The sequence below is a fragment of the Rhincodon typus genome, chromosome 32 (assembly GCF_021869965.1).
Source record: "Rhincodon typus isolate 14 chromosome 32, sRhiTyp1.1, whole genome shotgun sequence".
In the NCBI taxonomy this organism is placed as follows: Eukaryota; Metazoa; Chordata; class Chondrichthyes; order Orectolobiformes; family Rhincodontidae; genus Rhincodon; species Rhincodon typus.
This window is the reverse complement of record NC_063363.1, coordinates 7073220-7098401: the sequence shown is the minus strand read 5'-3', so window position 1 is coordinate 7098401 and position 25182 is coordinate 7073220. Positions and strand designations below refer to the sequence as shown.

General features: G+C 43.0%; 1 protein-coding gene across 1 annotated transcript in view; it reads right to left on the bottom strand.

The window, feature by feature from the left end:
* Positions 1-446: 446 nt before the first annotated feature.
* The window catches only part of LOC109922220 (D(2) dopamine receptor A), a 79764-nt gene continuing 55028 nt past the window's right edge, over positions 447-25182 (bottom strand). Inside the window, 6 exon segments of the mRNA XM_048615487.1 lie at positions 447-730; positions 10201-10554; positions 12566-12650; positions 15536-15732; positions 18295-18431; positions 21170-21279. Of these exon segments, the coding sequence (XP_048471444.1) occupies positions 534-730; positions 10201-10554; positions 12566-12650; positions 15536-15732; positions 18295-18431; positions 21170-21279 (1080 nt within the window). The 3' untranslated portion in view covers positions 447-533.

Genomic DNA, 25182 nt, shown 5'->3' with positions numbered 1-25182 from the left:
TATAACCTGCTATATTGGATCACTATTTCTCATTGGTCTCACTGAGAGGGGAGGTTCATGATTCCTCAAGTTAATGCTCTTGAGTGGACGAGATAAAGATGTCCTTAAGAGTCTGATGGTGGCAATCATTTTTGTTTTCTAGTTGCCTGTCCAAAGCTCACCTGTCCACTGTGCTACCAGGTAGCCTCATTCACTGACCTTAAGGCAGTGTTTGGCAGTCATGGGAATAGTAATTACATGGAAATTTCTAGCCATGTGGATGGACTTATGTTACATCATGCTATTGACTCTCAGTTTTGAATGGACAGATGACATCAGTTGTAAAGAGGGATAAAGTCCCTTAATATCTTCAATGATTCAATTTTATTTTCCATGTTCTTTTTCCAATCCACAATGGCACATAGTATAGATATGGCTCTTTTGTAGAGAAGAGCAATACAAAGTGTGACATTGGTGAAAAAAGCCATCTCTGTACACCTCCATGGTGCAGCTTTGAAGAAATGTGGCACAACTACATCCTTTGGGCAAATTCTTCAGCAGTGGAGGATTTTGATGAAAGCTTTTCTGAACTCCACATTGAAGGTAGTGTAAATGATTGGGTTCACAGCACTATTGACATATCCCAACCAGGTGACAGCACTGTACATTGCTGGAGAGATTAAGCATTTTGTGCAATGCATGTTGAGGATATGGGTGATGAAGAATGGCAACCAACATATAACAAATACACCTAGAAACAAGAGAAGCAGAGATTAATATTCAACATTGACAGCAAACTACATTTGAAGTCCAATGACACATTTGCGGGAACTTTATTTTTCAGACTCAATTCTAATGTTTTCCTGAGCAGTCTCCCACTGTCCCGTCCCCATGAACTGAACTCAGCCAAAACTCTTTTGCCCATTTTCTAACCAAGTTCTGTTTAACTATGATGTGGAGGTGCCAGTGTTGGAATGGGGTAGATAAGGTCAGAAGTCACGCAACACTAGGTTATAATCCAACAGGTTTACTTGAAATCACAAGCTTTCAAAGTACAGCTCCTTCATTGTCTCATCCCTCCATTTCCCTGTAACCTCCTCCAACCTCTACAACATTCCACAAACTTTTTGCTGCACTAGTTTTGGCCTCTTGTGTTTCCACAATTTCATTCACCGAATTGCAGGGAGCAATGTCTTCAGCACCTACGTTTTAAAATTTGGCATTTTATCCTTAAATCTCCACCTGTCTTTTTTTACAAAGACAGTCTCTTTTGTCTTGATGGGTCTACACACAAAGCAATTCAATTTTAAAACTGCACGAGGATTAATAGAGACCCTGTGTAAATTTCCCTGTGTAAATTTATTTAGATAATGAATTAGATTGTAAGAAGGGACAGCTCTTGGATATGATGTCTGAAGGATGAATGGAAGGTAAAAGATCCAGAGGGAGGGAAAAAGGATGCTTTCAGACTACCTGAGGAATTGTCACCAATTAAAAAGCAAGACTTGTATGAGAAATGTTCAGATAATTTAGTCTTGACAAGAAAGTTGCTTTTAGCAACCACTACTGATCAGAATACACACAATAACATAGTGTTTTGAAAATGAATAGCGAGCATCATCTAAGTGCCTCAATATACCTTCACTATGCGTCTGACTTTGCTATCATTTAGTTTTTGTTCCATCAGACGATATATGAGTTGCTGGCAGGGTGAGCATTTGTTACCCATTCCTGATTGAACTGCTATGGTTCATCCTATTACAGTTTGTTACAATTGAGTGGCTTCTCAGGCCGTTTCAGGGACTAGATAAGAATCAACGACATTGCTATGGGTCTGAAAGACATTAGTGACCTACATAGTTTGTTTTTAATGACAATCAATTGATAGTTTCACTTTTACAGAAACCAGCTTTCAATTCCAGCATTAATAATTCATTGAATTTGAACTCCACTAGCTGCCAGGGTGGAATTTGAGCCCATGTCCTGTGACCCAGTGGATTATCAGTCCAGTGGCATTACCACTGTGCAACCTTCACCAACACAACTTGGGTAGTCTTAGCAAACCCTGAATTTAATGATGAATTTAATAATTTAACCCATGATGCATAAGTTAGAGGGCTTTGGTGCCCATAACTGCTCTGGTAAAGGTCTCTGGTGAGGATTGAAAGTGGCAAGTGTTTTCTTAAGTTTGACTTTCCGATTTTAATCTTAAAGCTCCAATCTTTTAACCCATTGAATCAGCTGGTTCATTTTGTGGACAAAGCTTAAAAGTTTTCCTGTGTCTGAAAAATGTTATGATTGGTTTTGTACCTCTGAATCTGTCAGAAGCAAGGAACAAATTGTAATGCAGTTTATTTAATACCTGTGGTTTCTCACTTACAAAGACAATATGAAATTGCTCATTCAATTTTTATGATGTGACTGAGTACATCTTCATAGTCATGAATAACAGTCATTTATGTTTGATCTCCTCTATCTGAAACCTGAGTCTAATTGAAATAGAGAGAGAGTCTGTGCAGAGAAAGTAAGGACAGGAACTCATTATGGAGTCTCTATTAGAATCACTGGTACATAATGGAGTGTTCCAGTGCCAAATTTCATGTGACAGTTAACCAGTTGAACTATATGTTTAGTTTCTACCACTTGGAGAAGACCTTTCTGAGATGTTCCACATCCTCAAACTGTCACAAATTACTGCCTGAGCATTGAATTGCTTCTGAAATTCAATCTCCGTCATTTTGTAGAAAGTGACAACAGCCGATTTTACTTGCAGATGCCACAAGCAGTCAGGTATCTAAAGAAGGGTCCCGACCTGAAACGTCAACTTTCCTGCCCCTCTGATGCTGCCTGGCCTGTTGTGTTCCTCCAGCTCCACACTGTGTTATCTCTGACTCCAGCATCGGCAGTTCTTATTATCTCTGGGTATCTGAATAGTCGATGTGTTTGGTGTTCATGGCTGAGGGATAAATATCAGCAAGGACACCATGGACAACTCTTCCTAAAGCTACGGTGAGTGTGCTGAACCAAGCTGAGGGCTTAAAGAAAACAAAATACCGAAATAACTGCAGATTCTGGAAATCAGAAGCAAAAGCAGAAATTGTTGGAAAAGCACAGCAGACCTGGCAGCATCTGTGGAGAGAAATCAGAGTTAACGTTTTGGGTCCAGTGACCCTTCTTCAGAACTGACAGTAGCTAGAAAAAGGTTGGTTTTTATGCAGAAGGTACGGTGCGGGGAGGGGTTAAGGAATAAATGATAGGTGGAGATAGAGCCCAATGAGAGACAAGAACAGTTGGACAGACAAAGGAGTGGATAATGGTCAGCCGAGGAGAATGAATAGCGGCGAGTGGGCACAATTAGTGGCTAACGATGATTGGTGTGTAATAGCAGACCATGCGATAACAAGGCCTGGTGTGTGGGGGTTTGGGGTAAGGACATGGGAGAAGGTGCTTCAAGCTCTAAAATTGTTAAACTTGGTAATGAGTCCAGAAGGCTGTGGAGATCCCAAGTGGAAAATGAGGTGCTGTTCTTCCAGCTTGCGCCGAGCTTCGCTGGAGCACTGCAGCAAGTCTGAGACAGAGATGTTGGCCAGGGAACAAAGTGGTGTGTTGAAGTGGCAGGCAACTAGAAGCTCAGGGTCTTTTTTGTGGAAAGAATTCAAGTGTTCTGCAAAGCAGTCACCCAGTCTATGCTTTGTTTCCCCAATGTAGAGGAGACCACATTGTGAGCAGTGAATGCAGTAGACTAGATTGTGTGAACTACAGGTAAAGTGCAGCTTCACTTGGAAGGTGTGTTTGGGTTGGATACTGAGGAGGAAACAGGGTCGTCCCAGAGGGAACGGTCCTTGCAGAAGAGCGACAACGGAGCTTACTTTCTTCACATTCTCACTTTCTCTAACTTTGTCTCTCACTTCCTTCAGGTCAGAAGAGTGGTGATGGGTACCTGCATGGGCCCCAGTTATGCCTGTTCTGATGATACCAATTTCAACAAGGAAGCCTCTGAAATGTCGACTCAACCAAGGATTTGCCAGCACCATGGTTGACAGATCCTTCAGCCGGGTCTGACCTCCTTCCCGCCCTCACCCCCTCCCTTCCTTCCCACAACAGCAATAAGGCCCTCCTTTCCTCACCTACCATCTCACTAGGATCCACATCCAGAGGATCATTTGCTGCCATTTCCGCCACCTCCAGCAGGATAACACCATCAGACACATATTCCCCTCCCCTACCTCGTCAGCCTTCCACAGGGACTGTTCTCTCTGGTATACTCCTTCTTCACTTCCAATGTCCTTACTCCAACACCACCATCCCCAACACCAAGTCTTGTTATCAAATGGTCTGCTTTTACACACAAACCATTGTTAAGCCACTAACAAACACCAACATCAGCTATCCATTATACTCGGCTTTCTGTAATCCATTCCTTTGTCTGTCTAACTGATCTTCTTTCTCTTTCATCCTCACTAATTATTTGCTCCTTACACCCTCCCCCCACCCTATCTTCTGCATAAAAACCAATTGTTTCCTAACTACCATCAGTTCTGAGTCTCAAAATATTGACTCTGATTTCTGTCCGCAGATGCTGCCAGGTCTGCTGGCTTTTTCCAGCTATTTCTGTTTTTGTTTGAGGACTTAAGGGGTGATGTAATGTTAATGTTGTGAAGGGGTTTGGTAGAGTTGGCAAAGGAAGTGTTTCAATGTGGACAAAATTAAGGGCCATAAATATGAAATCGTCATTAATAATCTAAAGAAGAAGTTTAGAGAAATCCCTTTTATCCAAGCAGTGATGTTTTGAGCTCAAGTTATTGTACAAAGGCTCTTGTGGTGCAGTGGTACTGTCTCTACCTCTGGACAAGGAGGCCTTGGTTCAAGTCCCACCTGCTTTAGAGGTGTGCCATCTCTGATCAGGCTGATTAAAATGATTTACCCAGGCAATCATTTGAATCTTGGGCGTGCTACCGCAAGAAGGATTTAGATAAATATTACCTTGAAAGGGGAATGTAATTAAGCATGTGAGGGAGAAAAGAATAGATGGATGTTCTGATTGGGCATGATGAAATAAGCTGAGGCAACTTTCACGCAGTGAAATGCAAAAGACACTGACATAGACCATAGGCCAGTTTCTGTCTAGCCATTTCTACATAAATGTGAGTTTTTTTAAATGACTGACTTAATTTGAACTTTAAAACCATGTTGCCTTGTTTTGGATTCCTCTACTCAACATAAATCACTTCCTAATTTCCTTATCAATTTATTGCATCATTTTAGCACCACAGTCAAATGATTTTTTTTAACCTCCTCATCCATGGAGAGTGATTAGAGCTAAGATCCATTACTGAATCATTTTTGTGAGACCCATGCCACATTTTGTTGGAAAATAGACTGGTCACAGGGAACAGGAGTATCTTTTAATCCCAATCCAAAATCTGTTAGTTTTAAATTCTTCTATATAGGTTGCAACATTAAATAGGTACATGGAAACATGGAAACATAGAAAATAGGAACAGGAGTAGGCCATTTGGCCCTTCAAGCCTCCTGTACCATTCAATAATAATGGCTGGCCATCCAACTCCGTAACTTGTTCCTGTTTTCTCCGCAGACACTTTGATCCTTTTCAGCCCCAAGTACTATATTTAACTCTTTCTTGAAAACATTCAATGTTTTAGCCTCAATTGTTTTCTGTGGTAGTGAATTCCACAGACTCTCCTCTCTCTGGCTGAAGAAGTTTCTCCTCATCTCAGTCCTAAATAATCTACTCTACATCCTTAGAATGTGGTTTCAGAGATAGTAGGAACTGCAGATGCTGGAGAATCTGAGATAACAAGGTGTAGAGCTGGATGAACACAGCAGGCCAAGCAGCATCAGAGGAGCAGGAAGGCTGATGTTTCGGGCCTAGACCCTTCTTCAGAAATGGGGGAGGGGAATGGGGGTACTGAAATAAATAGGGAAAGAGTGGGAGGCGGATAGAAGATGGATAGAGGAGAAGATAGGTGGAGAGGAGACAGACAGGTCAAAGAGGCGGGGATGGAGCCAGTAAAGGTGAGTGTAGGTGGGGAGTTAGGGAGGAGATAGGTCAGTCCAAGGAGGACGGACAGGTCAAGGGGGCAGGATGAGGTTAGTAGGTAGGAGATGGGGGTGGGGCTTGAGGTGGGAGGAGGGGATAGGTGGGAGGAAGGACAGGTTAGGGAGGCGGGGACAAGCTGGGCTGGTTTTGGGATGCGGTAGGGGGAGGGGAGATTTTGAAGCTTGTGAAGTCCACATTGATACCATTGGGCTGCAGGGTTCCCAAGCAGAATATGAGTTGTTGTTCCTGCAACGTTCGGGTGGCATCATTGTGACACTGCAGGAGGCCCAGGATGGACATGTCGTCTGCGGAATGGGAGGGGGAGTTGAAATGGTTCGCAACTGGGAGGTGCAGTTGTTTATTGCGAACCGAGCGTAGGTGTTCTGCAAAGCGGTCCCCAAGCCTCCGCTTGGTTTCCCCGATGTAGAGGAGGCCACAACGGGAACAGCGGATGCAGTATACCACATTAGCAGATGTGCAGGTGAACATCTGCTTGATGTGGAAAGTCTTCTTGGGTCCTGGGATGGGGGTGAGGGGGGAGGTGTAGGGACAGGTGTAGCACTTCTGGCGGTTGCAGGGAAAAGTGCCGGGTGTGGTGGGGCTGGAGGGGAGTGTGGAGCGGACAAGGGAGTCATGGAGAGAGTGATCCCTCCGGAAAGCAGATAAGGGTGGGGAGGGAAAAATGTCTTTGGTGGTGGGGTCGGATTGCAGATGGCGGAAGTGTCGGAGGATGATGCGTTGGATCCGGAGGTTGGTGGGGTGGTACGTGAGGATGAGGGGGATTCTGTTTTGGTTGTTATTGCGGGGAGGGTGTGTGAGGGATGAGTTGTGGGAAATGCGGGAGACACGGTCAAGGGCGTTCTCAACCACTAAGGGGGGGAAGTTGCGGTCCTTGAAAAACGAGGACATCTGAGATGTACGGGAGTGGAATGCCTCATCCTGGGAGCAGATGCGGAGGCAAAGGAATTGGGAATAGGGGATGGCATTTTTGCAGGAAGATGGGTGGGAGGAGGTGTATTCTAGGTAGCCGTGGGAGTTGATGGGCTTGAAATGGATATTGGTTTCTAGGTGGTTGCCAGAGATGGAAACAGAGAAGTCCAGGAAGGAGAGAGAGGTGTTAGAGATGGTCCAGATGAATTTAAGGTTGGGGTGGAAGGTGTTGGTGAAGTGGATGAACTGTTCGAGCTCCTCGTGGGAGCATGAGGCGGCGCCGATACAGTCATCAATGTAGTGGAGGAAGAGGTGGGGGTTCAGGGCTGGTGTAAATACGGAAGAGAGATTGTTCCACGTAACCTACAAAGAGGCAGGCATAGCTTGGGCCCATGCAGGTACCCATGGCCACCCCTTTTGTCTGTAGGAAGTGGGAGGAATTGAAAGAGAAGTTGTTGAGGGTGAGGACGAGTTCAGCTAAGTGGATGAGGGTGTCAGTGGAGGGGGACTGGGTGAGCCTGTGGGACAGGAAGAAGCGGAGAGCCTTTAGGCCATCTGTATGGGGAATGCAGGTGTATAGGGACTGGACGTCCATGGTAAAGATGAGGTGTTAGGGACCAGGGAATTGGAAGTTCTGGAGAAGGAGGAGGGCGTGGGTGGTGTCACGGACGTAGGTAGGGAGTTCCTGGACCATGGGGGAGAAAATGGAGTCAAGATAGGTGGAGATAAGTTCGGTGGGGCAGGAGCAGGCAGAGACAATGGGTCAACGAGGGCAGTCAGGTTTGTGGATTTTGGGAAGGAGATAGAAGCGGGTGGTGCGGGGTTGGGGAACGATGAGGTTGGAGACTGTGGGTGGGAGGTCACCTGAGGTGATGAGGTTGTGGATGGTTTGGGAGATGATGGTTTGGTGCTCAGGGGTGGGGTCATGATCAAGGGGGCGGTACGAGGAGGTGTCTGAGAGTTGGCGTCTGGCCTCGGCGATGTAGAGGTCAGTGCGCCATACTACAACTGTGCCTCCCTTGTCCGCGGGTTTTATGGTGAAGTTGGGATTGGAGCGGAGGGAGCGGATGGCTGCACGTTCTGCGGGGGAGAGGTTGGAGTGGGTGAGAGGGGTGGAGAGGTTGAGGCGATTGATGTCTCATCAGCAGTTGGAGATGAAGAGGTCAAGGGAGGGTAGGAGGCCTTGGGGTGGTGTTCAGGAGGAGGGGGTGTGTTGGAGGCAGGAGAAGGGGTCAGTAGAGGGAGGGTTAGGCTCAAGGTTGAAGAAGTAAGCGCGGAGGCGGAGGAGGCGGAAAAACTGTTCAACGTCCAAGCATGACCAGTATTCGTTGATGTATGCGTGGAGGGGGACAAAGGTGAGCCCTTTACTGAGGACTGACCAGAGGGACCACTCTCTCCATGACTCCCTTGTCCGCTCCACACTCCCCCCCCAGCCCCACCACACTCAGCACTTTTCCCTGCAACCGCAGGAAGTGCTACACCTGCCCCTACACCTCCCCCCTCACCCCCATCCCAGGACCCAAGAAGACTTTCCACATCAAGCAGATGTTCACCTGCACATCTGCTAATGTGGTATACTGCATCCGCTGTTCCCGTTGTGGCCTCCTCTACATCGGGGAAACCAAGCGAAGGCTTGGGGACCGCTTTGCAGAACACCTACGCTCGGTTCGCAATAAACAACTGCACCTCCCAGTTGCGAACCATTTCAACTCCCCCTCCCATTCCTCAGATGACATGTCCATCCTGGGCCTCTTGCAGTGCCACAACGATGCCACCCGAACGTTGCAGGAACAGCAACTCATATTCCGCTTGGGAACCCTGCAGCCCAATGGTATCAATGTGGACTTCACAAGCTTCAAAATCTCCCCTCCCCTACCGCATCCCAAAACCAGCCCAGGTCATCCCCGCCTCCCTAACCTGTCCTTCCTCCCACCTATCCCCTCCTCCTACCTCAACCCCCACCCCATCTCCTACCTACTAACCTCATCCCGCCCCCTTGACCTGTCCATCCTCCCTGGACTGACCTATCTCCTCCCTAACTACCCACCTACACTCACCTTTACTGGCTCCATCCCCACCTCTTTGACCTCTCTGTCTCCTCTCCACCTATCTTCTCCTCTATCCATCTTCTATCCGCCTCCCCCTCTCTCCCTATTTATTTCAGAACCCCCTTCCCCTCCCCCATTTCTGAAGAAGGGTCTAAGCCCGAAGTGTCAGCCTTCCTGCTCCTCTGATGCTGCTTGGCCTGCTGTGTTCATCAGCTCTACAACTTGTTATCCTTAGAATGTGGCACTGGTTCTGAACTCCCTGGTCATTGGGAACATTCGTCTTGCTTTTACCCTGTCTAGTGATGTTAGAATTTTATAAGTTTCCGTGAGATTCTCCCGCATTCTTCCCAAATCCAAAGAAAAGGTCATTTAACTCTGTTCCAACATTACACTGTAGCCCTAATGACCTGAGCAACCACCATTCCTCCCTCCCTGCCCCATCTACTGCTACAGCTGTTTAATTTATCCATTTAGTACGTTAGTCACATAACACTTCTGGTTGAGACTGGCAACCTAGTTCCAAGTAGTAAATACTCCCTATCATGTAAGTGTTTCATTCAGACTTTCCAATCCAATTTTGCACTGGGCATTTACAGTGGGGGAGGGAGATGTTACCGTAACCTCTATTTTGCTGGTGGGGGTCTGCCTTAGTAAATTTCATGAAATGATTTCTTCTCTCTCGAGTCAGTCAAGAATTGACCTGAGTTGAACTATCTCCCCATTCACAGAATGTGTTTGCCAATGGCTGGGTCAGCATTTACTGCCCATCCCTAATTGCCCAGAGAGCAGTTAAGCATCAACTACATTGCTGGAGTCACATGCAGGCTCGGCCAGGTAATGTTGGTAGTTTCCTTCCCTAGAGAGCATTAACAAACTAGACGGATTTTTCCAACAAACAACAGTGGATTCACGGTCATCTTAGACTCGTAATTCGAGATTTTGTTCTTTTATTATTGAATTCAAATTCCACCATCTGCCACTGAGGGATTTGAATTCAGGATGCCAGAACATTAACTGGGACTCTGAATTAATAGCCTAACAATAATACCACCAGGCATTGCCTCCCCAATTCTAATTTAGAAAAACACAAGGTGCCAGTAAACGGTCGGCAAGGAAAATGAGAGATCACACTTTGCATCAACCCCTGCTAAAATAAATGAGAGAAGCAAGGCCAGTACTAACCAAGGACAATGGCCAACATCTGAGTTGCCTTTTTCTCCTTTTGCTGGGACAGCTTCCTTTTGCTCAAGCTCTTCAGTGAAGTTCTTGTTTTGCCATTTGGCAACGACTGGATTTCGAAAGCTTTGGGCGCTTTGGTTATGTCTTTGGGGTGTCCATTCTTCTCACCTTTTACCGGGCTGCCTCCGGGCATTGGCATGCTCGAGCTGGCACCTTGGTTAGATGGAGTAGGCACCGTTAGTTGCCGGTTGACCATCGCTAATTTGTGCTTGGCCTTCTCCAGTGGTGGGCTGGCTGATGACATCATGTCCATCTCCATATCATCCTGGTGGTTGACCGCTTCCTGGACCAGGATCAAATATCCAGAAACAAAATCAAATAAATATGCAATGTGCATGTTGGGCTGCTGAAAATGAGTCTCAGTGTGAAAGGACCCAGTAAGGATATTGATTAGCAAACCTCTGCCAGAATAACACACTGTTTCTTTTAAACACGTAACAGGATTATGCCATTCAATCCTTTGTGCTACACTAGCGTTCAGTTATGTCAATGCTGATCTGAGCCTCACTTATAAATCCTTTGATAGAGGGTCTTGTGTTACAGTGGTAGTGTACCTACCTCTAACCCCAGGAGTTCCAGGTTCCAGTTCCACCTGCTTCAGAAGTGTGTAATAACACCTTTGAACAGGTTGATCAGAAAATGTGAAAAAAAATCCTTTGATATCATCTTGTAAGAAAACTTGACTGACCTCAGTGTATAAAGTGTTAGCAGAACTCCTGTGGTGCACTGGTAGTGTCCCTAATTCTGATTTTCCCTCTAAAATGGATTAGTTCTAATATTCACTGAATGTCCCTTCCTTCTTGATCCATGCAACAGTGAAGTAATTTCTCTGTATTTATATTATCGTAGGAACACAGGACTTAGGAGCAGGATTAGACCATTCAGACTCTCGAGCCTGCTCTGCAAATTCAATAAGAACATAGTTGGTCTGGTTGTGGTATCAGCTCCACTTTTTTGTTTAGATCTCATGACCCCTGACTCACATTTATTGAAAACCTATCTAACTTAGCCTTGAATAAATTCAATGATGCAGCCTCTACTGCTTTCTGGGGAAGAGAATTATACAGACTAATGATTCCTTGAGAGAAATTGGCTTTTTTATAATCATTTTAAACATGTCAATCAGATCATCCCTCTGACTTCTATCTTGAAGGAAATACAAACTCAGTTTATACAGCCTCTTCCCATCACTTAACCCTTTAAGACTTGGTATCCACCTGGTGAATCTGCACTGAACCTTCTCCAAGGCTGATACATCCTTCATCAAATGCGGATTGTTTTGGGAAGTCTTAGACCTGGAAAATGATTTTCATGGAAACTGCCACAAACAACACTGGATGATAAAGTACAACAGAGATTAATGCCTCTGATTTTCCTTTGCTGACTTACATGCTGGATCCTAGTTCTAGAAACTTCTCACATGACATTTGCTTTAAAATTCATTCATGTGATGTGGGCACCTCTGGCTAGGCCAACATTTGTTGCCCATCCCTAAATACCCAGAGGGCAGTTGAGAGTCAACCATATTGCTGTGGGTCTGGAGGCACATGTAGGCCAGACTAGGTGAGGATGGTAGATTTCCATCCCAAAAGGACACTAATGAACCAGATGGGTTTTTACACCAATCGGTAGTGGTTACATGGTCACCACTAGATATTTTAAGAAAATGTGAATTCACATTTCACCATCTGCTGCTGTGGGATTCAAACCTATGTCCCCAGAGCATTAGGCCAAGGGTTCTAGATTACTAATCCAGTGACATTAACAATATATCAACCTAATCTCTCTTCATAGCTGGCATGCACAGAACTAGGCAGCATTCTGGTGAATCTTTTCTGCACCCTCTCCAATATAATCACATTCTTCCCATGACAACCAGAACTACGCACAGTACTCCAGCTTGTGAGGCAATGAACAAATGTACCCATTTACAGTTCATTGCAGTAACATCTACAAATATCGCATGATCAATATTGCATAATTAAAACCTTCAAGCACAGATTTAATTTGAGTTGCCTGAAATATAATGCATAAAAAGAGAAAGCAGCACCTCAGAACTGATCTAATCAAAGCTCCACATAATTTAAGTATAACTTTTTAAAAAATCATTTTTAAGAAATTCTTTATTTCTACAGTTTCTCACTGACCTTTCCTGAGCTCATTTATGGCTGATATTTGGATAGACAAAAGTGTACACTTACAGGTGTATCTTGTATTTTCCAACATGTATGTCACACTGGTCTACTATTCATAGCTGAGGTATTACTGCAACAAGTCAACACGATGATACGATTATTGACACTCACCACTTTCTTTTTATTGACTGGGAAACTTCCATTTGATTTCACAATTACTGTGCACAGCTTCACATCCTCCGGATGGGTACATTTATCCTAAGTATACATAAGGAACATTTATTTTGACTCAGAAAGATTTCTACACATTTTATTTCCTCATTCTGCACAGTCTTCTCCACATTCCACCACTTTATTGATAAGTTTCTATGACATCATAAAAAGCTTAAAATACAAAATCATATTCAACATGATGGGAATGATGAGCAACATTTGCTAAAATGCACAACCACCCTTCAAAATGGCTCGTGCAAAATGTATTACTGAGGCGTGCAGTGTTGTTATTGAGGTCAGGCCTTCGCAAAATGGCAAGCGGGATCATGAGCCGAGATTTTGCCTCCACAAGCTTTGAGGCATCAATTTCTGCTGCAGATCACACCATAGTTAACAGAGCTCCAGCAGGATCCTTGCTCTCTCAGCCCCTACTCCCTGCTCTCTCCCTGTTCTCACTGAGGGGTCGTGACAATTTTCAAATCAGGGTCACGAGAAATGCTTGGGAAACAGTGGTGTCAGCAAATGAGACAGCAATTTCTGAAAAGTAATAGCTCAGTTACTTGTTTTTGATAAAGTTGGTTGAGGGAGGAATGTAAATAATGGTTGCACTTTGTGATTGTTCTGAAAGAGTTAATATTGAAGATGTATTAAATTCCACCCAATCTGATGTCACACAGAGTTTGGGTGGAGGAGAGGCAGTCTATCGTGAGATCCCGATGGAGACAAATATGTCATCTCTGACGTCTGATCATCTTTGGAATCATGCCCAACTGGTCAACATAACTTAGAGTCTCGGAGGCTTATGCAAAGAAAGAGGCCCTTTGGCCCATTGTGTCCATGCCAGTCATCAAGTGCCTAATTAGTCTAGTCCCATTTTCCAGCACTTTACCCATAAGCTTGTATGAAATAGCTTTTCAAATGGCCATCTAAATACTTCATAAATGTTATGACAATTCCCTCCTCTACCATCCTTTTAGACAGTGAGTCCCAGATACCACCACCCTCTGGGTGAAAAGACTTTTTCTTTAAACCCCCTCTAAATCTCCTGCTCTCTGGTTATTGACCCCTTTACTATGGGGAAACATTTCTTCCTGTCAACTCTCATAACTGTGTACAGATCAATCAGATCCCCCCCACCCCCGACTTCTGTGTTGTAAGGAAAACAACCCCAGTCAGTCAAGTCTCTCTTTACAGCTGAATAACTCCAGCCCAAGCAAGATATTGATGAATCTCTTCTGCACCTTCTCCAGTGCAATCACATTCGTCCTAGACTGCTGTGACCTAAACTGCATACAGTACTCCAATTTGTTGCCTCCCTAACATTATATGCAGCACCATCATAATCTGCCGCTCTTATATTCAGCGCCTTGACTAATAGGGATAAGTATCTCATTTGGCTTCTTAACATCCTTACCTACATGTCCTGTTGCCTTCAAACATCTATGGACAATCACACCAAGGGTCTTTCTGATTCATTGTACTTCTCATGGTCCTACCATTCATCATGTGTCCCCATGTCTTGTTAGTTCTCCCTAAATACATCAACTCTCAATTTTTCAGATTATATTCCATCTGCCACTGTTTTGCGGCTCTGATCAGCCATCGATATTGTCTTGTATTCTATTGCTTTCCTCCTTGCTACTTAGCACACTGCTAATTTCCATGTCATCTCTGAATGTGTTGATCAAACCCCCAACATTTCTGTCCAGATCGTTGATGAGCACAATGAACAACAAGCAACCCAGCACCAAACTCTGCATTACACCACTGGGTGCAGGCTTCCAGTCACAAGAGCAACATTCAATCATTATTCTCTGCCTCTTGCCATGAAGTCAATTTTGGATCCAATTTGCTAAATTGCCCTGAATCCTATGGCTTTTACTTTCTTGACCAGACTCGCATGTGAAACCTTACTGAACTCCATGTAGACTAGATCAACTACACTATGCTCATTTACATATCTAGACACCTCCTTGAAAAACTGAATCAAACCTGTCAGACATGACACCCCCTCAACAAAGGCATGCTGACCACCCTTGATCAAGTAGAGATTAATTTTATCCATCATAATATTTTCCAGACGTTTCCTCACCACCGATGTTAGACACAGTGTTTTATGATTCCTTGGTTTATCCCTACACACTTCTTGAATAACGGTTGCTTATCAGCTCTTCTGGCACGTCTTCTGTGATCAAAATTAATGTCAAAGTCCCTGCAATCACGTCCATTGCCTCTCACAGCATGCTGGGATAGATGTCATTTGGCCCTGGGATCTTACTTGATTTTAGTCCCATTTAAGTCACTAACACCTCCTTTTACAAAACCTGTAGCTGTTACTTTTCGGGCACTAAGGTTCAGCTTATTGTTAAAACAGTGCCTCTTCTCATAAGGAGTCAATAGTGGTTTATCCTCAGCCACTGCTAATTAGATAAGCCTTTAGACTCTGTATGAAAGAGATGATCCGTTGGGATTGGGGTACATCATCATCCCTGACAACAATATTTTTGAATTAATTTTGATAAGTTTCCATTGATCTCCTGATTTTTTGTTACAATGTTTCAAGGGGTTATCTGACTTGGTCACCATTCATTTAAAAGATTAGAAAGGAGGACTGCAGCAGTGAACTACCCCAACCACAGGCTACCATTGACATACAACAGAAAGCAGGATAATTCTCTGATCTTCAAATAATGCCACAGGGTCCATTTAACATACAGTAGACCCATGGGAACATGAAGTCAGCATTTTGACTTAATATCCTGTCAGAATTATGTTACTTCTATCATCATAGCTCTTATTAAATACTACTCTGGAGTGTCAACCTTAAAGTTGAGCCTAAATCCTTGGAAGGAGTTTGAACACAAAACTGTGCATTCGATATACAAGAAATCTGGACAAAATGCAATCGTCATGTTGCCACAGCAATTTACCTTTAATGGTGCCTGGATTTCAGAATCAAACCTACTGCTTCTCTTCGTGTTCACCCGCTTCCTCCTTTTCCGCAGCACTACATAAATCTGGATATACACCAGCAGCGTGACAATGAAAGGGATGTAAAATGAGAAAATGGACGAGTAGACAACAAAGTCTGGATTGATAATGGTGCAGATGGTGTCATCCCTAGTGTCTGTAATTTAGAAATAATTGAAAGGTTATTTTCACTGTCATAGAATAGCACAGTTGGATAATTTTGCACTAAGTTTGGCTCCTTTGTGAAAATGTAACATGTGAGACCACCATTGCTAGACTTGTTCATTATATTCTAAACCAAGAATCCTCTTAGTTTTGAACACTGTTGCATCCGTTCAGCATCTGCTCCCTTCATTCACTTCAGAAGCAAAATTGACAGGACAATAATTTTTTTTTGTATTTTTCATTAAAATCATCAATGTGAGGACGTTCAATTCTCCAACCATGAAATGTATTCATACAGCACTTTTCACAACCTCGGCATGCCCAGAGTACTTTATATCAATTAAATATTTCTGCAGACCCTGTTGTAACGTGAGGAAACACGGCAGCAAATTTGCAACAACAACAATAATGATCAAGTAATTGATTTATTTCAGCATTTTTTGAGGGATAGATATTGATGAGGACATGCTGGAATTAACTCCCCTTTCTCTGCTTTAAAATGGTTCCATGGTATATATTGTATATATTGAAAAGGGCAGACAGGGACTTAGTTTAAAGTTTCATCCGAAAGGTGGCTCCTCTGACAAAGCATCATTTCCTCAGTACTACACTGGCACATTAGCTTGAATCCTGTTTTCAGGTGTTTGGATTAAGAACTGAATCCACAAGCTTCAGACTGGGAAATAACAGTGCCACATGGCTAGCCCATAGCTGACGCTACAGTAGGACCTGGTGAATTGGAACTAACACTGTTGTATCTTCAGGCAAAGTGAACTGAGATATCCAAGATCACTGGACCATTTCCATTTGTAGGAAATTATTTTGCACAATCTTAGCAGCTGTTTATTTTACATGGATTCAAGCAGAATTAAAATATATGAATTTTTGTTTAGCACTCATGGAACATGGCCATCCCTGGCTGGCCCAGCATTTATTGCCCATCCCTAGTAGCCCCTTGGTGGTGAGCTGCCTTTTTGAACTGCTGCAGTCCATGTGCTGTAGGCAGACCCTCAATTCTCGTAGTGAGGGAATTCCAGTTATTTTGACCCGGTATCAGTGAAGGAACAGGGATATATTTCCAAGTCAGAGTAATGAGTGGCTTGGAGGGAAACTTGCAGATGATGGTGTTCTTATGTGTCTACTGCCCATGTCGTTCTAGATGGAAGTGGCTGTGGGTTTGCAGGGTGCAGTCTTAGGAGACTTGGAGAAGATCTTGTAGATGGTACATGAAGTGATTGTAACAAAGTCAGCGAGCTGGACCTCATAGAATATGAGTTGCCTGATTCAGGCTGTTAATCTGGTCTAATCAGGGAGCCCTGGCTGATGGATAAAAAAAAAGGAGTGTCAGAGATTCTGGCACTCTGAAACTGACTCTGAAGAAGCATTACTAGAGTCAAGGACTCTCCATGTGGAAATACAGGGTGACTTGGTGACAGGATACTGGCTTCTGTGGAGTTATTTCAGTACACACTGCTGCTACTGACTGCCAGTGGTAAGGGAAGTGGATGCTTGTGGATGTGGTGTCAATCAAGCAGTCTGCTTTATCCTAGTTGGCGTCAAACTTCTTGAGCGTTGTTGGAGCTGCACCCATCCAGGCAAGTGGGGAGTATTCTGTCACACTCCTGACATGTGCTCGTAGATGATGAATAGTCTTTGGGGAATCAGGAGATTACTTGGTGCAGGATTCTTAGCCTCTGACCTACTCTTGAAGGCAGTTTATTTAGTGAGGATTTCGTAAGGGCTTTTGTAAGGGCTATATATTTATTACCTTGCTATCAGGGAGATTTAAAAGTCATAAAGTAATGAATTGAGAGGCTTTAAGTTGCATGTGATAATCTAACATCATCATAACTTGAGCAAGTGAAATTATCAAATTAAAATCAGCTATAGGTTGTTTGTTTCCTCTTAAGAAACACTTGACCTCCCATTTTGCAACTTTCCCCAGTGATATAATTGAAAGAGATTTTAAGTATCATTTGTTTGGGCATTGCTATCACGGCAGCATTTATTGCTCATCCCTGCTGGGTCTTGAGAAAGTGGCAATGAACCACCTTCTCAAACTGCTGCAGTCTATGAGATGATGGTATCACTTGGTGAATAGGAAGTTCTGTGATTTTGATTCAGTGCCAATGAAGAACAGTGATGTAGTTCCAAATAGGGAGTGGGTATGACTTGGAGAGGAACTTGCGGGTAGTGGTGTTCTAGGTGGTAGAGGTCGTGGTTTGGAAGGTGCTATCAAAGTGATGAGTTGCTGTGGATGATGCTATGTTGAGTGTAGGTTATTGTGGGTTTTATAGGCTCATGGAAATCACTGTCCAGCAAGATGACATTTAGCCCATGTCAGCAGTGCCAATACTAGCACTTTAGCTGATGCTCTATTATCTAACCTCATTTCACACCTTGCCTTTTACAAACCTCCTGCTCAGATACTTCAAATTAATCCTTGCTACATAATTTGAAGATGAACATCTTAGTGCACTCCCTGCAGGAATAGAATAATGTTCCAAAATATGAAAACAAGAACTTGCATTTTTCAATTAAAGCATGTTGCTACCTGAGTCATTCAGTCCAAATAATAATGGGCAGGATATGGCAAAGGACAAAGCCCAGACAATGGAGATCATAACGGTGACTCTTCTCTTCGAGCTATACCGGGTATTATAAAGCATTGGCATGGCAACAGCAGTGTACCTGCAAAATGAAACCGTACAGGGGAGTCGGTAATGAAATATTTAAAAACATCATGTACAACAAGTACCTGACTCCCTGCCCTATTTTGGTTGTGCTGTTTTATGTCAAGACTTTTTAAGTTGTAAATATTTGACTGCTTGGAATTCAAGTTTTACCTTATGTTCCAATTATAAATTAATATTTAAACATAAGTGCTATCATTCTTCACTTATGAAGCGATATACAGAATGAGAGAGAGAGGTAGAGAAGGCAAAACATGCGCAGAGAGTGACTAAGACATACAAATATACAAAAGAAAAGCACACAGGCAGAGCCAATTTGTCAATATCCACAAGGAAACAAAGTCATTCAAATATTTGAGACAGAGAAACAATTGGTTATGTGTGACTTGAAGAGCATCATTCTGTAAGCATGGGGCAAGGGAGGTAAGCAGGCCTTCATAAATTATCAATAGCTAATACAGGAACTCAAACCATACCATTGTCATCATTCAGCATCACAGGCTAGCCATTAGCCAACTGAGCTAACCAACACAGATAAAGACACAGCCATTGACATGCAAACTGAAGAACAGTGAGACAGCAGGATAGATTGAAACATGCACAACTCAATGGACATCTAGGGTCAATTTCCACCTTCACCCCTTGGACAGTGTCTGTCTGAACAGATCACCCATCTGTTAAGGACCCCATCAGATTTGGAAGGACAGAGGGAGGACGATTCAATCTCTCATGCTTGTCCCAATGAATTGGGTCAAACTGATCTATATTTCAATTCCAGTTATCCACCTGAAGTCCATTACCCTGAATTCGCTTTCCTGACCAAAAAAAAATCTCAATTTTTAAATTTTCAATTCATCTTCAGCTTCAACATTCTGTGTTGGAAATCTAAGGTTTTCAACACATTTTATGCAAAAGTCTGCTTCCTGGCACCTTCCTTTAAATGGCCTATTTCAAATTTAAAGGACGTTCCCCTTGTTTTGGAAACCTCTCTCTTCTCTCCTCTTCCCCTCACCAGTGGAAATGATTTCTCTTTACCTCCCCTATCAATTGAATCATTTCAAACACCCCAGAGAGATCAATAAGTTACAAGTCAGCTGGATTGTAACATGAGCAGATGCATCGCTCCAACATGCTACTGCCAATGTGGTGGAAGTGAAATTAACCGCCTTGAGCTTGAAAGTTGCATTCTCATCAATGATTCGCCAGTCACTGTTTGTTCGATAATTGAAAAATAATAGGACTCATACTGTTTGGAGTCAGTGATATGTTATACCCATTTTGTTACTACTGGGGATTCCTCAATTAATGCTAACACAAAATATAAACTTATAAATGCCATTTTGCAGATGGCAGTTAGGACCTGATTGGTTTAAGTGAAAATACAAGATAAGATCTGCCATAACTGCCTCCAGTACATGTCAGTGATTTTCCTTAATGTTAACAGCCTGCAGCTAATTTCAGCCCTAATGTCTCACAAGAAACTACCATGTATCTTAGATGCAAAGTCACCGGCTGCTCTACTATTCAATCAAAACCATTACAAGTTGAGGTGAGTATGGGCATCCTTCCTCACTTGGTGTCAATGACTCGATTAATGCCAATAAGATGGATTAGTGGTGGTGAATCTATCCAAGACATCCTAGATCATAATCACCATTATAACATAGTGACAGCAGTGAGGAGTTTGCCGATTTTGAGACCATTTATCTGAAGTGGTTTTGGTCTGTGATAGTCCCCTTTCAATTCCAGGTTTCTGTGAGATCTAAATCATGTGAGTTCTTAAACCTGTGGGTAATTGCAATGTCTGGTGTTGTCCACTGGGGATCCTCTCATCGCTGGTATAACCAGGAATTAACCAAACTCAAAACTTAACAACATCTGCATGTTAATTTAAATAGATTAAATTTGGAAATCCGTAATACATTAACAGTGTTGAAAACTTTATTCATTTATAGGATGAGGGTGTCACTGACTAGGCAGCATTTATTGCCCATCCCTAATTGCTCAGAGAGTAGTTAAGAGTCAACCACATTGCCGTGGGACTGGAGTCACATGTAGGCCAGACCAGGTAAGAATGGCAGTTTCCTTCCCTAAGAGACATTAGTGAACCAGAAGGGTTTTTCCCCAACAATTGACAATGGATTCACGGGCATCATTAGATCCTTAATTCCAGATATTTATTGAATTCAAATTCCACCAACTGCTGTGGTAGGCTTCAAACCCAGGTCCCCAGAACATTATCTGGGTCTCTGGATTAACAGTCTAGCGATAATACCACTAGGCCACCACCTCCCCTTGAATGTGGCTTGAGAATCTGAATTGAATTTTAAAAATCCGGAAATAAAGAAATAAAGTAATGGTGATCCTTGAGATTATGGTAAAATCTGAATTTCACCAAATTTAGGGAAGAAAATTCTTTAACAGTCAACCCAACTCCAGACCCACTCCAAAGTGGTTGACTGTTAAATGTCCTATAAAATAGCCTATCAAACCATTCAGTTTTATCAAACCTTAATCAACAATTTAAGAAAACAACATTCTCAGGAGAACCAGAGATAGGTAAGACATGCTGGTTTGCTTGCGACAGTTGCACCTTCAGAATGACTCAAAGATTTATTTGCAAACCAGCTGCACAGTCATACCTGTCACTGCACTCAGCAGCCACTGGATTGTGTTTATTGTAAGCTGCAAAACCCAATCTGCACTGTAACTTTATATTGTAAATGTCTACATTACCTGTCGATGCTAATTGCACAAAGGTTAAGGATACTCGCTGTGCACATCATGACATCCAGAGTTACGAAAATATCACAATGGATCCTGCTGAATCTCCACTCCCCCACCACCTTGGAACATACAAAATAAATTCATATCTCAGTAGAAATGAAGCAGAGGCATTAATTAAAAGTATTTCATTTTATTTTGCATCTCATCAAATTCAGGTGCTTTGAACAATACAAGTGTAAATCCTCTTTGTGTTGGCAAACACAGCAGCCATTTTGGTCCCAACAATGCCCTTCACACCACATTGAATCAAGTCTGCCCTGGTGGTGCTGTTCTCCTTCAAATAACCACCACTTAACCACTCGAATCAGCTAACAGGGCCCTTTGATTTAGTGGCTTGTGAGAAAGGTATCAATTCTGGAACTGTGGAAACCCTCCATGAAAAGAAAGGCTTGCTTTTCTAGAGTGAACTTTTATGACTGTAGGATGAACCATGACCCTTTACAACCAATGAAGTAGTTCTGTAACATTGTCATGGCTGTGAAGTAGGAACAACAGCATTGAATTGGTGCACAGCAAGACCCCTCAGAAATAATGAAGTAATCATTGTACACTTGTTTTAATTGTGCTATTTGAAGGATAAATTATAGTCAGGATACACAGGGTGAACACCTTTGGTCTTCTTCAAAGTAAGCCCATGGGAACTTTTCTATTGAGCTAAGAGGGTGGGAAGGATTAGCACCTAATCCAAAAGGCTGCACCTCTGACAGTACAGCATCGGAGCATCAGTGAGTTATAAATTCACAACCTTGCTGCACAGGGGTGAAGGTGCTACCATTGGGACTCTAATGAGAGTGCTGGAATCTCTGGATTATGAAGTCAAAGCCTTGCACTGCATTAGGCAGGATATCATAGATTGTATGATCTTATGATCTGAATCTGAAACAAATTGGTGTGTTTTTTTTTCCTTTATTTGGTCATGAGGTGAGGGTGTCACTGCTAGGCAGCATTTATTGCCCATCCCTAATTGCCCAGAGGGCAATTGCTGTGGGTCTGGAGTCACATGTAGGCCAGACCAGGTAAGGAAGGCAGTTTCCTTCCCTAAAGGACATTAGTGAATCAGATGGGCTTTTCCCCCAACAATTGACAATGGTTTCACATCCAAATATTTATTGAATTCAAATTCCACCATCTGCCATGGCAGGATTCGAACCCGGGTCCCCAGAACATTATCTGGGTCTCTGATAATACCACTAGGCCATCACCTCCCCTGCTGCAATTGAGTAAAAGTGGCAAGATATTCAAAACTCTTTGATTTGACATGAAAGGTACAAGACTAGAATCCTTGTCACTCCGCTGAAGCTTAGAGACAGGTACTGGGAAACAAAACTGTGTTTGAACGTGGTCCTTTCAACTGTGAGATTTAATGATTGCTGAGGGACGTTCTGTAGAATTGGCTGCATAATTCATTCTCTTTCTTCATGTTTTATGCCCTTTATATTTTTGGCTTTCATTTGTACAAAGTTGTAAGACAATGAGCAATAAAATTAGTTTCCAGTTTGACTTTTGGAATGAGCAATGGCCCAAGTATTAAACATTTCTCCTAGTTCTTATTTTCACTGAAGTTGATGGGAGAAATCTATAATGGACAGAAGATCTAATATAACTTGATGTAAACTTATGCTCAAAGTCAAGGCTTTTACACAGGTGAATTCAGTCATAGAGTCATACTGCATGGAAACAGACCCTTTGGTCTAACCAGTCCACGCTGACCATGTTCCCAAACTAAACTAGTCCCACCTGGTTGCACTTGTCCCATATCCCTCCAAAACTTCTGTATTCATGAACTTAACCAAATGTCTCTTCAACATTGTAACTGTACCTGGATCCATCACTTTCTCAGCCAGTTCATTCCACACATGAAGCACTCTCTGTGCAAGAAAGTTGCCCCTCATGCCTTTTTAAATCTTTCTTCTCTCACGTTGAAATATGCCCCCAGTTTTGAACTCTCAAACACTAGGGAAAAATCCTTTGTCATTCACCTTGTCTTTGTCCCTCATGATTTTATAAACCTCAATAAAGTTACCCCTCAACCTCCCACGCTCCAGTGAAAAAAGGTCCCAGCCTTTCCAGTCTATTTTAATATCTCAAACCTTCCATTCCTGGCAACGTCCTGGTAAATCTTTTCTGAACCCTCTCCAGTTTAATAATACCCTTCCTAAAACAGGGAGAACCAGAACTGCATATTGTACTCCAGAAGAGGCCTCACCAATGTCCTGAACTACCTCAACATGACATCCCAACTCCTATACTCAAAGGTCTGAGCAATTGAATGAAGGAGGCAGGTGGCATGGTGGCTCAGTGGTTAGCATTGCTGCCTCACAGGGTCAGGAACCCACGTTTGCATCCAGCCTCAGGCAACTGTCTGTGTGGAGTGTGCGTGTTCTCCCCGTGTGTGTGCATGGGTTTTTGCCGGGTGCTTCAGTTTCCTCCCACAGTCCAAAGCTGTGCAGGCTACGTGAATTGGCCATGCTAAATTGTCCCAATGTGTTCAGGGATGTCTAGCGTAGGTGTGTTAGCGATGGGAAATGCAGGGTTACAGGGAAAGTGTAGAGGAATGGTTCTGGGTGGTTTGCTCTTCGGAGGGTCAGTGTGGACTTATTGGGCCAAATAGTCTGTTTCTGCACTGTAGGGATTCTATGACATGACTGTGAGTAATTTGGAATTATATTCCACACTCCCACGGGATAAACTTACTACCTGGCAGCATGGGAACTTACATGCCCCCATAAATTCTATCTTCTTATTGATTCCTATCACAGGTTTCTTTCCTCCTGTTCACAGTGTCATGTTCAAATGACTTTATGTTATTCAGTCTCTAGCTATACATCAGTGAAGGAATCACTATGGATCAAGTTGCTTTATCTTGAATTAAGTTACATTCTTGTGTGTAGGACTTCAAAGTAAATTAGTGTGTTATCTCTCTCTCTCGTTGCTACCGTCTTGGCTTTGTTCCTTCTCTTTTATCTCTCCTTGTCAAATGCTCAGACATGGATATGATGGGAAACCACAAGAGGAAGATAACAATTGACCTGGGTCTGGAAGCCCCGTCTGGTTGGAAGGGACGGTTGAACCTGGGTGCAACTGAGGGCCAGAGATGCAATCCTGAAATGTTGTGTTTGGGGAGAGTGAAATTTTGAGGGATGGTGGAAACAAGCGGGTGGAAAATGAGGTATATTTAGTTGCTCTATTGAATGCCTTCATATTTTCTTCCCCAATTTCCTTTCTTATTCAGGAATATGTGTCATCTTAGGAACACTTGTAGCAGAGTGGTTGTGTCCCTAGCTTTGAGCCAGGAGTGAATTGAATCGCTGCACTCACTGAGGTTACTACGAAGGATTCTCTTTCTCAGCTCTTCCCTCACCTGAGGCATGGTGACCCTCAGATTATATCATCACCAGTCATCTCTCTCTCAGTGCGATTACGGTGACGTTACATTTATCTTCACATTTCAAAAGTATCTCATTTGTTGCTTTGGAGTTGAATCACTGAGGATGATGTTTGGCCTTTCAACTCTCCCCCAGCAGTTAGGTCAATGTCCTGAAGTTATTCTGTGGATCGATGTAACATTAGGCTACTTGCTAGTTCAATATCTGTTCCTAAAAGCTGAATCCTACTCATTAATGAATAAAAATGTCTTATCCTTGTGGCATGTTCTCATATTGTTGAAAAATATGATGTTAGATGGCTTAGAGTTGGTGGCATGTTTGTCTCCATGAAGGGCTATTGGATGTGAGAAATATTTCTGTATTGGTGTGCTGTGAGGTGTTTATATGGTGTTGCATAAATGCAACCATTGCTTTCATTCATACTATCACTCAAGGGACATCAACAATAAGGAGTCATCTCAGGGTGGTAAATGAGACTGTGAATTTAGACTCACTTCAACACTGATATAGAGCCATTGAAGTTCAGCAGTACATTCTATCAACTGAGATGTTTCCCCATCAATTTCATTGTGGATT